This window comes from Pseudophryne corroboree, chromosome 7, assembly GCF_028390025.1.
Source record: "Pseudophryne corroboree isolate aPseCor3 chromosome 7, aPseCor3.hap2, whole genome shotgun sequence".
Classification (NCBI taxonomy): Eukaryota; Metazoa; Chordata; class Amphibia; order Anura; family Myobatrachidae; genus Pseudophryne; species Pseudophryne corroboree.
In genome coordinates, this window is record NC_086450.1 from 86,570,904 (window position 1) to 86,589,625 (window position 18,722).

General features: G+C 48.2%; 1 protein-coding gene across 1 annotated transcript in view; it reads right to left on the reverse strand.

Moving 5' to 3' along the window:
- Window positions 1-18,135, reverse strand: part of LOC134943405 (uncharacterized) — an 84,953-nt gene extending 66,818 nt beyond the window's left edge. The window contains exon 1 of the mRNA XM_063932277.1: window positions 18,055-18,135. Coding sequence (XP_063788347.1) covers window positions 18,055-18,125 — 71 coding nt within the window. The 5' untranslated portion in view covers window positions 18,126-18,135. The remainder of the gene's footprint in view (window positions 1-18,054) is intronic.
- Between the last annotated feature and the right edge of the window lie 587 nt (window positions 18,136-18,722).

Genomic DNA, 18,722 nt, shown 5'->3' on the forward strand with positions numbered 1-18,722 from the left:
CAGCAGTGGCCTTCCGTACCGTACTGCTATATATACTGGTGGTCACTGTGTCAGCAAACTGCAAAACTAAAATGCACCACAGGTATAGAATTAGAATGTAGATGGATAATATACTTAATGACGACACAGAGGTAGGTACAGCAGTGGCCTTCCGTACCGTACTGCTATATATACTGGTGGTCACCGTGTCAGCAAAACTCTGCACTGTACTCCTCCTATATAATATTATACTGGTGGTCCCGACTCCCCAGTCCCCACAATAAAGCAGCACACTGAGCACAGATATGGAGTGTTTTTCAGGCAGACAACGTATACTGGTGGTCACTGTGAGCAAAACTCTGCACTGTACTCCTGCTATATAATACAGCTGCTCCCCAGTCCCCACAATTAAGCAGTGTGAGCACAGATATATTATGCAGCACACTGAGCACAGATATGGAGCGTTTTTTTCAGGCAGAGAACGGATAAAACTGGTGGTCACTGATCAGCAAAACTCTGCACTGTACTCCTCCTATATTAATATAAAGCTGCTCCCCAGTCCCCACAATGATATAAGCAAGCACAAATATTTGCATCAACTCAACAATGAATAAATGGAGAGGACGCCAGCCACGTCATCTCCCTAACATTTCCAATGCACGAGTGAAAATGGCGGCGACGCACGGCTGCTTATATAGAATCCGAATCTCGCGAGAATCCGACAGCGGGATGATGACGTTCGGGCGCGCTCGGGTTTACTGAGCCATACGGGAGAATCCGAGTATGGCTCGGACCCGTGTAAAAAGGGTGAAGTTCGGGGGGGTTCGGTTTCGGAGAAACCGAACCCGCTCATCACTACTTCATATAGTTAGAATTCTCAGGCTTCCTCTACAGGAGCAAATAGCTTCATCAGTGAGGTGTCTGCTGTTAGTGTAACAGGTCATGGGTTCTAATCCTGGGTATGACTGCTAAGAAATGTGTGATTTAAAATAAAAGACAATTAAAATAAGAATTTACTTACCGATAATTCTATTTCTCGTAGTCCGTAGTGGATGCTGGGGACTCCGTAAGGACCATGGGGAATAGCGGCTCCGCAGGAGACAGGGCACAAAAGTAAAAGCTTTAGGATCAGGTGGTGTGCACTGGCTCCTCCCCCTATGACCCTCCTCCAAGCCTCAGTTAGGATACTGTGCCCGGACGAGCGTGCACAATAAGGAAGGATTTTGAATCCCGGGTAAGACTCATACCAGCCACACCAATCACACTGTACAACCTGTGATCTGAACCCAGTTAACAGCATGATAACAGCGGAGCCTCTGAAAAGATGGCTCACAACAATAATAACCCGTTTTAGTTAACAATAACTATGTACAAGTATTGCAGACAATCCGCACTTGGGATGGGAGGCCAGCATCCACTACGGACTACGAGAAATAGAATTATCGGTAAGTAAATTCTTATTTTCTCTGACGTCCTAAGTGGATGCTGGGGACTCCGTAAGGACCATGGGGATTATACCAAAGCTCCCAAACGGGCGGGAGAGTGCGGATGACTCTGCAGCACCGAATGAGAGAACTCCAGGTCCTCCTCAGCCAGGGTATCAAATTTGTAGAATTTTGCAAACGTGTTTGCCCCTGACCAAGTAGCAGCTCGGCAAAGTTGTAAAGCCGAGACCCCTCGGGCAGCCGCCCAAGATGAGCCCACCTTCCTTGTGGAATGGGCATTTACATATTTTGGCTGTGGCAGGCCTGCCACAGAATGTGCAAGCTGAATTGTACTACACATCCAACTAGCAATCGTCTGCTTAGAAGCAAGAGCACCCAGTTTGTTGGGTGCATACAGGATAACAGCAAGTCAGTTTTCCTGACTCCAGCCGTCCTGGAAACATATATTTTCAGGGCCCTGACAACATCTAGCAACTTGGAGTCCTCCAAGTCCCTAGTAGCCGCAGGTACCACAATAAGCTGGTTCAGGTGAAACGCTGACACCACCTTAGGGAGAAACTGGGGACGAGTCCGCAGCTCTGCCCTGTCCGAATGGACAATCAGATATGGGCTTTTGTGAGACAAAGCCGCCAATTCTGACACTCGCCTGGCCGAGGCCAGGGCCAACAGCATGGTCACTTTCCATGTGAGATATTTCAAATCCACAGATTTGAGCGGTTTAAACCAATGTGATTTGAGGAATCCCAGAACTACGTTGAGATCCCACAGTGCCACTGGAGGCACAAAAGGGGGTTGTATATGCAGTACTCCCTTGACAAACTTCTGGACTTCAGGAACTGAAGCCAATTCTTTCTGGAAGAAAATCGACAGGGCCGAAATTTGAACCTTAATGGACCCCAATTTGAGGCCCATAGACACTCCTGTTTGCAGGAAATGCAGGAATCGACCGAGTTGAAATTCCTCCGTGGGGCCTTCCTGGCCTCACACCATGCAACATATTTTCGCCAAATGTGGTGATAATGTTGTGCGGTCACCTCCTTCCTGGCTCTGACCAGGGTAGGGATGACCTCTTCCGGAATGCCTTTTTCCCTTAGGATCCGGCGTTCAACCGCCATGCCGTCAAACGCAGCCGCGGTAAGACTTGGAAAAGACATGATCCTTGCTGAAGCAAGTCCCTTCTTAGTATCTCTTGAAGTTCCGGGTACCAAGTCCTTCTTGGCCAATCCGGAGCCACGAGTATAGTTCTTACTCCTCTCCGTCTTATAATTCTCAGTACCTTGGGTATGAGAGGCAGAGGAGGGAACACATACACCGACTGGTACACCCACGTTGTTACCAGAGCGTCCCTGCTATTGCCTGAGGGTCTCTTGACCTGGCGCAATACCTGTCCAGTTTTTTGTTCAGACGGGACGCCATCATGTCCACCTTTGGTCTTTCCCAACGGTTCACAATCATGTGGAAGACTTCCAGATGAAGTCCCCACTCTCCCGGGTGGAGGTCGTGCCTGCTGAGGAAGTCTGCTTCCCAGTTGTCCACTCCCGGAATGAACACCGCTGACAGTGTTATCACATGATTTTTCGCCCAGCGAAGAATCCTTGCTGCCATTGCCCTCCTGCTTCTTGTGCCGCCCTGTCTGTTTACGTGGGCGACTGCCGTGATGTTGTCCGACTGGATCAACACCGGTTGACTTTGAAGCAGAGGTCTTCCTAGGCTCAGAGCATTGTAAATTGCCCTTAGCTCCAGTATATTTATGTGGAGAGAAGTCTCCAGACTTGACCACACTCCTTGGAAATTTCTTCCCTGTGTGACTGCTCCCCAGCCTCTCAGGCTGGCATCCGTGGTCACCAGGACCCAGTCCTGAATGCCGAATCTGCTGCCCTCTAGTAGATGAGCACTCTGCAGCCACCACAGAAGAGACACCCTTGTCCTTGGAGACAGGATTATCCGCTGATGCATCTGAAGATGCGATCCGGACCATTCGTCCAGCAGATCCCACTGAAAAATTCTTGCGTGAAATCTGCCGAATGGAATCGCTTCGTAAGAAGCCACCATTTTTCCCAGGACTCTTGTGCATTGATGCACTGACACTTGGCCTGGTTCTAGGAGGTTCCTAACTAGCTCGGATAACTCCCTGGCTTTCTCCTCCGGGAGAAACACCTTTTTCTGGACTGTGTCCAGAATCATCCCTAGGAACAGCAGACGTGTCGTCGGAATCAGCTGCGATTTTGGAATATTTAGAATCCACCCGTGCTGTCGTAGAACTACTTGAGATAGTGCTACTCCGACCTCCAACTGTTCTCTGGACCTTGCCCTTATCAGGAGATCGTCCAAGTAAGGGATAATTAAGACGCCTTTTCTTTGAAGAAGAATCATCATTTCGGCCATTACCTTGGTAAAGACCCGGGGTGCCGTGGACAATCCAAACGGCAGCGTCTGAAACTGATAGTGACAGTTCTGTACCACGAACCTGAGGTACCCTTGGTGAGAAGGGCAAATTGGGACATGGAGGTAAGCATCCTTGATGTCCAGGGACACCATATAGTCCCCTTCTTCCTGGTTCGCTATCACTGCTCTGAGTGACTCCATCTTGATTTGAACCTTTGTATGTAAGTGTTCAAAGATTTCAGATTTAGAATAGGTCTCACCGAGCCGTCTGGCTTCAGTACCACAAATAGTGTGGAATAATACCCCTTTCCTTGTTGTAGGAGGGGTACTTTGATTATCACCTGCTGGGAATACAGCTTGTGAATTGTTTCCAATACTGCCTCCCTGTCGGAGGGAGACGTTGGTAAAGCAGACTTCAGGAACCTGCGAGGGGGAGACGTCTCGAACTTCCAATCTGTACCCCTGGGATACTACTTGTAGGATCCAGGGGTCCACTTGCGAGTGAGCCCACTGCGCGCTGAAACTCTTGAGACGACCCCCCACCGCACCTGAGTCCGCTTGTACGGCCCCAGCGTCATGCTGAGGACTTGGCAGAAGCGGTGGAGGGCTTCTGTTCCTGGGAAGGAGCTGCCTGCTGCAGTCTTCTTCCCTTTCCTCTACCCCTGGGCAGATATGACTGGCCTTTTGCCCGCTTGCCCTTATGGGGACGAAAGGACTGAGGCTGAAAAGACGGTGTCTTTTTTAGAGATGAGCGGGTTCGGTTTCTCTGAATCCGAACCCGCACGAACTTCATGTTTTTTTCACGGGTCCGAGCAGACTCGGATCCTCCCGCCTTGCTCGGTTAACCCGAGCGCGCCCGAACGTCATCATGACGCTGTCGGATTCTCGCGAGACTCGGATTCTATATAAGGAGCCGCGCGTCGCCGCCATTTTCACACGTGCATTGAGATTGATAGGGAGAGGACGTGGCTGGCGTCCTCTCCATTTAGATTAGGGTTGAGAGAGAGAGAGAGAGATTGACCTGAGGTTGTGATACTGTAGAAGAGAGTGCAGAGTTTAGTGACTGACGACCACAGTGACCACCAGACAGTGCAGTTGTTTGTTTTATTTAATATATCCGTTCTCTGCCTGAAAAAAACGATACACACAGTGACTCAGTCACATACCATATCTGTGTGCACTGCTCAGCCCAGTGTGCTGCATCAATGTATATATATATCTGACTGTGCTCAGCTCACACAGCTTATAATTGTGGGGGAGACTGGGGAGCACTGCAGTGCCAGTTATAGGTTATAGCAGGAGCCAGGAGTACATAATATTATATTAAAATTAAACAGTGCACACTTTTGCTGCAGGAGTGCCACTGCCAGTGTGACTAGTGACCAGTGACCTGACCACCAGTATATATAATATTAGTAGTATACTATCTCTTTATCAACCAGTCTATATTAGCAGCAGACACAGTACAGTGCGGTAGTTCACGGCTGTGGCTACCTCTGTGTCGGCACTCGGCAGCCCGTCCATAATTGTATATACCACCTAACCGTGGTTTTTTTTTCTTTCTTTATAGTCATACTAGTTACGAGTATACTATCTCTTTATCAACCAGTCTATATTAGCAGCAGACACAGTACAGTGCGGTAGTTCACGGCTGTGGCTACCTCTGTGTCGGCACTCGGCAGCCCGTCCATAATTGTATATACCACCTAACCGTGGTTTTTTTTTCTTTCTTTATACATACATACTAGTTACGAGTATACTATCTCTTTATCAACCAGTCTATATTAGCAGCAGACACAGTACAGTGCGGTAGTTCACGGCTGTGGCTACCTCTGTGTCGGCACTCGGCAGCCCGTCCATAATTGTATATACCACCTAACCGTGGTTTTTTTTTCTTTCTTTATACATACATACTAGTTACGAGTATACTATCTCTTTATCAACCAGTCTATATATTAGCAGCAGACACAGTACAGTGCGGTAGTTCACGGCTGTGGCTACCTCTGTGTCGGCACTCGGCAGCCCGTCCATAATTGTATATACCACCTAACCGTGGTTTTTTTTTCTTTCTATATACATACATACTAGTTACGAGTATACTATCTCTTTATCAACCAGTCTATATATTAGCAGCAGACACAGTACAGTGCGGTAGTTCATGGCTGTGGCTACCTCTGTGTCGGCACTCGGCAGCCCGTCCATAATTGTATATACCACCTAACCGTGGTTTTTTTTTCTTTCTTTATACATACATACTAGTTACGAGTATACTATCTCTTTATCAACCAGTCTATATTAGCAGCAGACACAGTACAGTGCGGTAGTTCACGGCTGTGGCTACCTCTGTGTCGGCACTCGGCAGCCCGTCCATAATTGTATATACCACCTAACCGTGGTTTTTTTTTCTTTCTTTATACATACATACTAGTTACGAGTATACTATCTCTTTATCAACCAGTCTATATATTAGCAGCAGACACAGTACAGTGCGGTAGTTCACGGCTGTGGCTACCTCTGTGTCGGCACTCGGCAGCCCGTCCATAATTGTATATACCACCTAACCGTGGTTTTTTTTTCTTTCTTTATAGTCATACTAGTTACGAGTATACTATCTCTTTATCAACCAGTCTATATTAGCAGCAGACACAGTACAGTGCGGTAGTTCACGGCTGTGGCTACCTCTGTGTCGGCACTCGGCAGCCCGTCCATAATTGTATATACCACCTAACCGTGGTTTTTTTTTCTTTCTTTATACATACATACTAGTTACGAGTATACTATCTCTTTATCAACCAGTCTATATATTAGCAGCAGACACAGTACAGTGCGGTAGTTCACGGCTGTGGCTACCTCTGTGTCGGCACTCGGCAGCCCGTCCATAATTGTATATACCACCTAACCGTGGTTTTTTTTTTCTTTCTTTATAGTCATACTAGTTACGAGTATACTATCTCTTTATCAACCAGTCTATATTAGCAGCAGACACAGTACAGTGCGGTAGTTCACGGCTGTGGCTACCTCTGTGTCGGCACTCGGCAGCCCGTCCATAATTGTATATACCACCTAACCGTGGTTTTTTTTTCTTTCTTTATACATACATACTAGTTACGAGTATACTATCTCTTTATCAACCAGTCTATATTAGCAGCAGACACAGTACAGTGCGGTAGTTCACGGCTGTGGCTACCTCTGTGTCGGCACTCGGCAGCCCGTCCATAATTGTATATACCACCTAACCGTGGTTTTTTTTTCTTTCTTTATACATACATACTAGTTACGAGTATACTATCTCTTTATCAACCAGTCTATATATTAGCAGCAGACACAGTACAGTGCGGTAGTTCACGGCTGTGGCTACCTCTGTGTCGGCACTCGGCAGCCCGTCCATAATTGTATATACCACCTAACCGTGGTTTTTTTTTCTTTCTTTATAGTCATACTAGTTACGAGTATACTATCTCTTTATCAACCAGTCTATATATTAGCAGCAGACACAGTACAGTGCGGTAGTTCACGGCTGTGGCTACCTCTGTGTCGGCACTCGGCAGCCCGTCCATAATTGTATATACCACCTAACCGTGGTTTTTTTTCCTTTCTTTATACATACATACTAGTTACGAGTATACTATCTCTTTATCAACCAGTCTATATTAGCAGCAGACACAGTACAGTGCGGTAGTTCACGGCTGTGGCTACCTCTGTGTCGGCACTCGGCAGCCCGTCCATAATTGTATATACCACCTAACCGTGGTTTTTTTTTCTTTCTTTATACATACATACTAGTTACGAGTATACTATCTCTTTATCAACCAGTCTATATATTAGCAGCAGACACAGTACAGTGCGGTAGTTCACGGCTGTGGCTACCTCTGTGTCGGCACTCGGCAGCCCGTCCATAATTGTATATACCACCTAACCGTGTTTTTTTTTTCTTTCTTTATACATACATACTAGTTACGAGTATACTATCTCTTTATCAACCAGTCTATATATTAGCAGCAGACACAGTACAGTGCGGTAGTTCACGGCTGTGGCTACCTCTGTGTCGGCACTCGGCAGCCCGTCCATAATTGTATACTAGTATCCAATCCATCCATCTCCATTGTTTACCTGAGGTGCCTTTTAGTTGTGCCTATTAAAATATGGAGAACAAAAATGTTGAGGTTCCAAAATTAGGGAAAGATCAAGATCCACTTCCACCTCGTGCTGAAGCTGCTGCCACTAGTCATGGCCGAGACGATGAAATGCCAGCAACGTCGTCTGCCAAGGCCGATGCCCAATGTCATAGTACAGAGCATGTCAAATCCAAAACACCAAATATCAGTAAAAAAAGGACTCCAAAACCTAAAATAAAATTGTCGGAGGAGAAGCGTAAACTTGCCAATATGCCATTTACCACACGGAGTGGCAAGGAACGGCTGAGGCCCTGGCCTATGTTCATGGCTAGTGGTTCAGCTTCACATGAGGATGGAAGCACTCAGCCTCTCGCTAGAAAAATGAAAAGACTAAAGCTGGCAAAAGCAGTAGCACCGCAAAGAACTGTGCGTTCTTCGAAATCCCAAATCCACAAGGAGAGTCCGACTCCAATTGTGTCGGTTGCGATGCCTGACCTTCCCAACACTGGACGTGAAGAGCATGCGCCTTCCACCATTTGCACGCCCCCTGCAAGTGATGGAAGGAGCACCCGCAGTCCAGTTCCTGATAGTCAGATTGAAGATGTCAGTGTTGAAGTACACCAGGATGAGGAGGATATGGGTGTTGCTGGCGCTGGGGAGGAAATTGACCAGGAGGATTCTGATGGTGAGGTGGTTTGTTTAAGTCAGGCACCCGGGGAGACACCTGTTGTCCGTGGTAGGAATATGGCCGTTGACATGCCTGGTGAAAATACCAAAAAAATCAGCTCTTCGGTGTGGAAGTATTTCACCAGAAATGCGGACAACAGGGGTCAAGCCGTGTGTTCCCTTTGTCAAGCTGTAATAAGTAGGGGTAAGGACGTTAACCACCTCGGAACATCCTCCCTTATACGTCACCTGCAGCGCATTCATAATAAGTCAGTGACAAGTTCAAAAACTTTGGGTGACAGCGGAAGCAGTCCACTGACCAGTAAATCCCTTCCTCTTGTAACCAAGCTCACGCAAACCACCCCACCAACTCCCTCAGTGTCAATTTCCTCCTTCCCCAGGAATGCCAATAGTCCTGCAGGCAATGTCACTGGCAATTCTGACGAGTCCTCTCCTGCCTGGGATTCCTCCGATGCATCCTTGCGTGTAACGCCTACTGCTGCTGGCGCTGCTGTTGTTGCTGCTGGGAGTCGATGGTCATCCCAGAGGGGAAGTCGTAAGCCCACTTGTACTACTTCCAGTAAGCAATTGACTGTTCAACAGTCCTTTGCGAGGAAGATGAAATATCACAGCAGTCATCCTGCTGCAAAGCGGATAACTGAGGCCTTGACAACTATGTTGGTGTTTGACGTGCGTCCGGTATCCGCCGTTAGTTCACAGGGAACTAGACAATTTATTGAGGCAGTGTGCCCCCGTTACCAAATACCATCTAGGTTCCACTTCTCTAGGCAGGCGATACCGAGAATGTACACGGACGTCAGAAAAAGACTCACCAGTGTCCTAAAAAATGCAGTTGTACCCAATGTCCACTTAACCACGGACATGTGGACAAGTGGAGCAGGGCAGGGTCAGGACTATATGACTGTGACAGCCCACTGGGTAGATGTATGGACTCCCGCCGCACGAACAGCAGCGGCGGCACCAGTAGCAGCATCTCGCAAACGCCAACTCTTTCCTAGGCAGGCTACGCTTTGTATCACCGCTTTCCAGAATACGCACACAGCTGAAAACCTCTTACGGCAACTGAGGAAGATCATCGCGGAATGGCTTACCCCAATTGGACTCTCCTGTGGATTTGTGGCATCGGACAACGCCAGCAATATTGTGTGTGCATTAAATATGGGCAAATTCCAGCACGTCCCATGTTTTGCACATACCTTGAATTTGGTGGTGCAGAATTTTTTAAAAAACGACAGGGGCGTGCAAGAGATGCTGTCGGTGGCCAGAAGAATTGCGGGACACTTTCGGCGTACAGGCACCACGTACAGAAGACTGGAGCACCACCAAAAACTACTGAACCTGCCCTGCCATCATCTGAAGCAAGAAGTGGTAACGAGGTGGAATTCAACCCTCTATATGCTTCAGAGGTTGGAGGAGCAGCAAAAGGCCATTCAAGCCTATACAATTGAGCACGATATAGTAGGTGGAATGCACCTGTCTCAAGCGCAGTGGAGAATGATTTCAACGTTGTGCAAGGTTCTGATGCCCTTTGAACTTGCCACACGTGAAGTCAGTTCAGACACTGCCAGCCTGAGTCAGGTCATTCCCCTCATCAGGCTTTTGCAGAAGAAGCTGGAGACATTGAAGGAGGAGCTAACACGGAGCGATTCCGCTAGGCATGTGGGACTTGTGGATGGAGCCCTTAATTCGCTTAACAAGGATTCACGGGTGGTCAATCTGTTGAAATCAGAGCACTGCATTTTGGCCACCGTGCTCGATCCTAGATTTAAAGCCTACCTTGGATCTCTCTTTCCGGCAGACACAAGTCTGCTGGTGTTGAAAGACCTGCTGGTGACAAAATTGTCATGTCAAGCGGAACGCGACCTGTCAACATCTCCTCCTTCACATTCTCCCGCAACTGGGGGTGCGAGGAAAAGGCTCAGAATTCCGAGCCCACCCGCTGGCGGTGATGCAGGGCAGTCTGGAGCGACTGCTGATGCTGACATCTGGTCCGGACTGAAGGACCTGACAACGATTACGGACATGTCGTCTACTGTCACTGCATATGATTCTCTCAACATTGATAGAATGGTGGAGGATTATATGAGTGACCGCATCCAAGTAGGCACGTCACACAGTCCGTACTTATACTGGCAGGAAAAAGAGGCAATTTGGAGGCCCTTGCACAAACTGGCTTTATTCTACCTAAGTTGCCCTCCCACAAGTGTGTACTCCGAAAGAGTGTTTAGTGCCGCCGCTCACCTTGTCAGCAATCGGCGTACGAGGTTACATCCAGAAAATGTGGAGAAGATGATGTTCATTAAAATGAATTATAATCAATTCCTCCGCGGAGACATTGACCAGCAGCAATTGCCTCCACAAAGTACACAGGGAGCTGAGATGGTGGATTCCAGTGGGGACGAATTGATAATCTGTGAGGAGGGGGATGTACACGGTGATATATCGGAGGGTGATGATGAGGTGGACATCTTGCCTCTGTAGAGCCAGTTTGTGCAAGGAGAGATTAATTGCTTCTTTTTTGGGGGGGGTCCAAACCAACCCGTCATATCAGTCACAGTCGTGTGGCAGACCCTGTCACTGAAATGATGGGTTGGTTAAAGTGTGCATGTCCTGTTTTGTTTATACAACATAAGGGTGGGTGGGAGGGCCCAAGGACAATTCCATCTTGCACCTCTTTTTTCTTTTCTTTTTCTTTGCGTCATGTGCTGTTTGGGGAGGGTTTTTTGGAAGGGACATCCTGCGTGACACTGCAGTGCCACTCCTAGATGGGCCCGGTGTTTGTGTCGGCCACTAGGGTCGCTTATCTTACTCACACAGCTACCTCATTGCGCCTCTTTTTTTCTTTGCGTCATGTGCTGTTTGGGGAGGGTTTTTTGGAAGGGACATCCTGCGTGACACTGCAGTGACACTCCTAGATGGGCCCGGTGTTTGTGTCGGCCACTAGGGTCGCTTATCTTACTCACACAGCTACCTCATTGCGCCTCTTTTTTTCTTTGCGTCATGTGCTGTTTGGGGAGGGTTTTTTGGAAGGGACATCCTGCGTGACACTGCAGTGCCACTCCTAGATGGGACCGGTGTTTGTGTCGGCCACTAGGGTCGCTAATCTTACTCACACAGCTACCTCATTGCGCCTCTTTTTTTCTTTGCGTCATGTGCTGTTTGGGGAGGGTTTTTTGGAAGGGCCATCCTGCGTGACACTGCAGTGCCACTCCTAGATGGGCCCGGTGTTTGTGTCGGCCACTAGGGTCGCTTATCTTACTCACACAGCGACCTCGGTGCAAATTTTAGGACTAAAAATAATATTGTGAGGTGTGAGGTATTCAGAATAGACTGAAAATGAGTGGAAATTATGGTTTTTGAGGTTAATAATACTTTGGGATCAAAATGACCGCCAAATTCTATGATTTAAGCTGTTTTTTAGGTTTTTTGGAAAAAAACACCCGAATCCAAAACACACCCGAATCCGACAAAAAAAATTCGGTGAGGTTTTGCCAAAACGCGGTCGAACCCAAAACACGGCCGCGGAACCGAACCCAAAACCAAAACACAAAACCCGAAAAATTTCCGGCGCTCATCTCTAGTCTTTTTCTGCTGAGATGTGACTTGGGGTAAAAAAGGTGGATTTTCCAGCTGTTGCCGTGGCCACCAGGTCCGATGGACCGACCCCAAATAACTCCTCCCCTTTATACGGCAATACTTCCATGTGCCGTTTGGAATCTGCATCACCTGACCACTGTCGTGTCCATAAACATCTTCTGGCAGACATGGACATCGCACTTACTCTTGATGCCAGAGTGCAAATATCCCTCTGTGCATCTCGCATATATAGAAATGCATCTTTTAAATGCTCTATAGTCAATAAAATACTGTCCCTGTCAAGGGTATCAATATTTTCAGTCAGGGAATCCGACCAAGCCACCCCAGCGCTGCACATCCAGGCTGAGGCGATCGCTGGTCGCAGTATAACACCAGTATGTGTGTATATACTTTTTAGGATATTTTCCAGCCTCCTATCAGCTGGCTCCTTGAGGGCGGCCGTATCTGGAGATGGTAACGCCACTTGTTTTGATAAGCGTGTGAGCGCCTTATCCACCCTAGGGGGTGTTTCATTTAATTTATCTGATTCAGGAAAAACTACAGGTAGTTTTTTCACACCCCACATAATACCTTTTTGTGGTACTTGTAGTATCAGAAATATGTAACACCTCCTTCATTGCCCTTAACATGTAACGTGTGGCCCTAATGGAAAATACGTTTGTTTCTTCACCGTCGACACTGGAGTCAGTGTCCGTGTCTGTGTCGACCGACTGAGGTAATGGGCGTTTTAAAGCCCCTGACGGTGTTTGAGACGCCTGGACAGGTACTAATTGGTTTGCCGGCCGTCTCATGTCGTCAACCGACCTTGCAGCGTGTTGACATTATCACGTAATTCCCTAAATAAGCCATCCATTCCGGTGTCGACTCCCTAGAGAGTGACATCACCATTACAGGCAATTGCTCCGCCTCCTCACCAACATCGTCCTCATACATGTCGACACACACGTACCGACACACAGCACACACACAGGGAATGCTCTGATAGAGGACAGGACCCCACTAGCCCTTTGGGGAGACAGAGGGAGAGTTTGCCAGCACACACCAAAACGCTATAATTATACAGGGACAACCTTATATAAGTGTTTTCCCTTATAGCATCTTAATATATTATAATATCGCCACACAAAATGCCCCCCCCTCTCTGTTTTAACCCTGTTTCTGTAGTGCAGTGCAGGGGAGAGCCTGGGAGCCTTCCTAGCAGCGGAGCTGTGTAGGAAAATGGCGCTGTGTGCTGAGGAGAATAGGCCCCGCCCCCTTTTCGGCGGGCTTCTTCTCCCGTTTTTCTGACAACCTGGCAGGGGTTAAATACATCCATATAGCCCCAGAGGCTATATGTGATGTATTTTTAGCCAGCATAGGTACTTTCATTGCTGCCCAGGGCGCCCCCCCCAGCGCCCTGCACCCTCAGTGACCGTTGGTGTGAAGTGTGCTGAGAGCAATGGCGCACAGCTGCCGTGCTGTGCGCTACCTTAAGAAGACTGGGAAGTCTTCAGCCGCCGATTTCTGGACCTCTTCTCTCTTCAGCATCTGCAAGGGGGTCGGCGGCGCGGCTCCGGTGACCCATCCAGGCTGTACCTGTGATCGTCCCTCTGGAGCTAGTGTCCAGTAGCCTAAGAAGCCAATCCATCCTGCACGCAGGTGAGTTCACTTCTTCTCCCCTAAGTCCCTCGTTGCAGTGAGCCTGTTGCCAGCAGGACTCACTGAAAATAAAAAACCTAACAAAACTTTTACTCTAAGCAGCTCTTTAGGAGAGCCACCTAGATTGCACCCTTCTCGGCCGGGCACAAAAACCTAACTGAGGCTTGGGGGAGGGTCATAGGGGGAGGAGCCAGTGCACACCACCTGATCCTAAAGCTTTTACTTTTGTGCCCTTTCTCCTGCGGAGCCGCTATTCCCCATGGTCCTTACGGAGTCCCCAGCATCCACTTAGGACGTCAGAGAAAATGTATAAATACAGTATATACATTTTTTTCAGAACACTCCACACACAATACGCACACATACACACACATACATATATTTATCTTAATATAGGAAATAGGGGGGCACCAATATTTATCTTGCCTCCGGACTCCTGGGACGAACTTACGCCACTGGCGGTACGGCTTGCAACTGGTGGGAACCGCCAGACACAGGAACAGTTTTTTCCCCCCAAGCAACTACCCTAATAAATTCGATGGGCGACTAGCCCATTCCATTTGCAGTTCAACCTGGCACATGTATCTACATGCCTATCATGCTGCTATTCCCTATGTGTGTTTTGGTCTTGTTAAGTATGTATACTGTCTTAGAGCGGTGGCTATCGGAAACAAATTCCTTGTGTATGGTGTATTGATATACTTGGCAATAAAGTGATTCTGATGAGAAGCAACCACTCACTGGAGAATGGCATGCCTCCCAGCCAGGGAGGGAGCCTGGCTGAGCCCAGGTACTTTTCAGGAGCATGGCCTAATCACAGGAGGCATGGCCAGGCACCATTGGAAAGAAATAGATTTTATTTTATTTTAAGCACTTCCCTGGCCACACTGCAGCCTAGCACACAGCAGTGAGTGCTGGTCTGAGCAGAAAAGCTGCAGCTGCTGCTCCCAGGTAAGGAGGTGGGGGGAGCCTGGGCCCCCACTGGGCCTCTCCATCAGACCTGTGCCCAGGTAATGTGTACCTTCTGCCCCCCTCTCTCGGCGCCACTGTGCAGGATATTCCCCCGAAAACAGCTATTCCCCCAAATGTATGAAGGATGGATCACCATCTCTAATAACAGCCGGAGCCCACATAGGTTTCTATGGGGGCTGCAGAGCTTTCAGATTTACCAAGCTTGATCTTTCATTGTCCCAGCCATTCTTATATTGCGCCAGACAGCCTGACATAGTCCCAGACACACTGACATACATAGTCCCAGACACACTGACATACATAGTCCCAGACACACTGACATACATACATAGTCCCAGACACACTGACATACATAGTCCCAGACACACTGACATACATAGTTCCAGACACACTGACATACATAGTCCCAGACACACTGACATACATAGTCCCAGACACACTGACATACATAGTCCCAGACACACTGACATACATAGTCCCAGACACACTGACATAGATAGTCCCAGACACACTGACATAGATAGTCCCAGACACACTGACATACAGTCCCAGACACACTGACATACATAGTCCCAGACACACTGACATACATAGTCCCAGACACACTGACATACATAGTCCCAAACACACTGACATAGTCCCAGACACACTGACATAGATAGTCCCAGACACACTGACATACAGTCCCAGACACACTGACATACATAGTCCCAGACACACTGACATACATAGTCCCAGACACACTGACATAGTCCCAGACACACTGACATAGTCCCAGATCCACTGACATAGTCCCAGACACTCTGACATACATAGTCCCAGACACACTGACATAGTCCCAGATCCACTGACATACATAGTCCCAGACACTCTGACATACATAGTCCCAGACACACTGACATACATAGTCCCAGACACACTGACATAGTCCCAGACACACTGACATAGTCCCAGAAACACTGACATAGTCCCAGACCCACCCATTCTGATATTGTCCCACTCTGACATTGTCCCAGACACACTGACACTGTCCCAGGCAGTCTAACATTGTCCCAGGCAGTCTGACATTGGCCCTCATTCCGAGTTGATCGCTAGCTGCTTTCGGTTGCAGCGTGGCGATTAGGTGAAAAATCTGCATTTCTGCGCATGCGTACGGGCCGCAGTACGCACGCGCGAAGTACTTTCACACAAAACTATGCAGTTTTACACAAGGGCGAACGTCGTTTTTCTGTCGCTCTGTTGATCGGTGAGTGATTGACAGGAAGTGGGTGTTTCTGGGTGGTAACTGGCCGTTTTCCGGGAGTGTGCTAAAAGACGCAGGCGTGTCAGGTAAAAACACAGGCATGCCTGGGGAAACGGGGGAGTGGCTGGCCGAACGCAGGGCGTGTTTGTGACGTCAAAGCAGGAACTAAACTGAGTGAAGTGATCGCAAGGTAGGAGTAGGTTTTGAGCTGCTCAGAAACTGCATGAAAATTTTTACGAGCAGTTCTGCTAACCTTTTGGTCGCACTTCTGCTAAGCTAAGATACAGTCCCAGAGGGCAGCAGCATAGCCTGTGCACGGCTGCTAAAAGCAGCTAGCGAGCGATCAACTCGGAATGAGGGCCATTGTCCCAGCCTTTGTAATATTGTCCCAGTCCTTCTGACATTGCCCAAGACAATCTGACATTGTCCCAGTCAGGCTGTTTTTGAACCATACAGTGTGACACTGTCCCAGGCATGCTTACATTATTTCAGGCAGGCAGACATTTCCCCGATAGGCTTACACTGTCCCAGACATTCTGACATTGGGGGTAATTCATACTTGCCTACTTTTGAAAAATAGTTTCAGGGAGATTGTAGGTGATAGTAGAATGCACCGTGCGCCATTGAGGGGGCGTGTCATGTTCCACCCAAAGGGAGCGGCTTGCTCCACCTTTACATACAAACACACTGATATTATACGTCCAGAGCAATAAAGTCGTCACATAATTTTGTATAGCAGCCGTTCAACACTGCTTTCACATATATTTATATTCGTTGTATTGTCTGCAGAAAAAATAAACTCCTAAGTATCAGAGTATTTTACATGAATACGCCAGCAGTGCTATTCAAATAAAGCGTCAGGTATCAATCCCGCATTCACATAACGTGCTCTATTAGTGCTGTTCATACAAATAAGTGTGTGGTATGACGAAATTCATCTCAGAGAGGATGCAAACCAAGAATTCTGCTATCAAGAAGAGTAACAAGGGTCAAGGGCGCCAAGAGCAAATATAAAATGTTACCCCTTGAAAAGGTGACTTGTGTTGTGGTCCCCCTTGTATTTTCTGTATAGCAAATCCCTCTGTCTGCACATTCCCCCGTACTGACCCCCTTGTCCGTATATTCCCCGTAGTGACCTCCCTTATCTGTATATATCCCCAAACTCACCCCTATATCTGTATATTCCCCGTACTCACCCCTATATCTGTATACTCCCCGTACTCACCCCTGTGTCTGTATATTCCCCGTACTCACCCCTATATCTGTATATTCCCCATACTCACCCCTATATCTGTATATTCCCCATACTCACCCCTATATCTGTATATTCCCTGTACTGACCCCCATGTCTGTATATTCCCTGTACTGACCCCCATGTCTGTATATCCCCTGTACTGACCCCCATGTCTGTATATTCCCTGTACTGACCCCCATGTCTGTATATCCCCTGTACTGACCCCCATGTCTGTATATTCCCTGTACTGACCCCCATGTCTGTATATTCCCTGTACTGACACCCATGTCTGTATATCCCCTGTACTGACCCCCATGTCTGTATATCCCCTGTACTGAACCCCATGTCTGTATATCCCCTGTACTGACCCCCATGTCTGTATATCCCCTGTACTGACCCCCATGTCTGTATATCCCCTGTACTGACCCCCATGTCTGTATATCCCCTGTACTGACCCCCATGTCTGTATATTCCCTGTACTGACCCCCATGTCTGTATATCCCCTGTACTGACCCCCATGTCTGTATATTCCCTGTACTGACCCCCATGTCTGTATATCCCCTGTACTGACCCCCATGTCTGTATATCCCCTGTACTGACCCCTCTCTCTGTCTGCATATAGTGAGCCATCAGTCTGTGTAGTGACCACCTCTTTTCTTTATTATGGCTAATGAGTCACAACCTCCCCACCACCACTTGTATGTTCCTTATAGGGCTCCTGTTCCCCTATCCAGCTCCCCCCATTAGTTAGTTACTTACAGTAGCAGAAGAGCCCCCCTCTTTCCTGTCCTCCGCAGTCTCAGCTCCTCTCTGACAGGCAGCTGACTCATCAGCACTTCCTGATGCTGCCGGGAGACGAGTCATCGCATCTCTCTCACTTCCTCCTTGTGTGTGCCTCCTCCATACAGCTGCCGCCCACACTTCCTCTCTCTCAGTGCACTGCAGCTCGGCCACGGCTACCCACACAACCCCGCGGTGGCCGACCTTTATGTAATATGACGCCAGGCGTCATTACGTCTAACATGCAGTCCCTGACCCCCGCTGCCACGCGTGAGAAATCCAGATTTGCGGAGAGGGAAATAAAAACCGGGAGGTCTGCTGAGGTTTGCGGGGCAGCGGGAGGCTCATGTAAAAATCGGGAGCCTCCCGCTGAATGCGGGAGGGTAGGCAAGCCTGGGGTAATTCCGAGTTGATCGCAGCAGGAAATTTGTTAGCAGTTGGGCAAAACCATGGCCCTCATTCCGAGTTGTTCGCTCGCAAGCTGCTTTTAGCAGCTTTGCACACGCTAAGCCGCCGCCTACTGGGAGTGAATCTTAGCACCTTAAAATTGCGAACGAAAGATTCGCAATATTGCGATAAAACATCTCTGTGCAGTTTCTGAGTAACTCGAGACTTACTCGGCATCTGCGATCAGTTCAGTGCTTGTC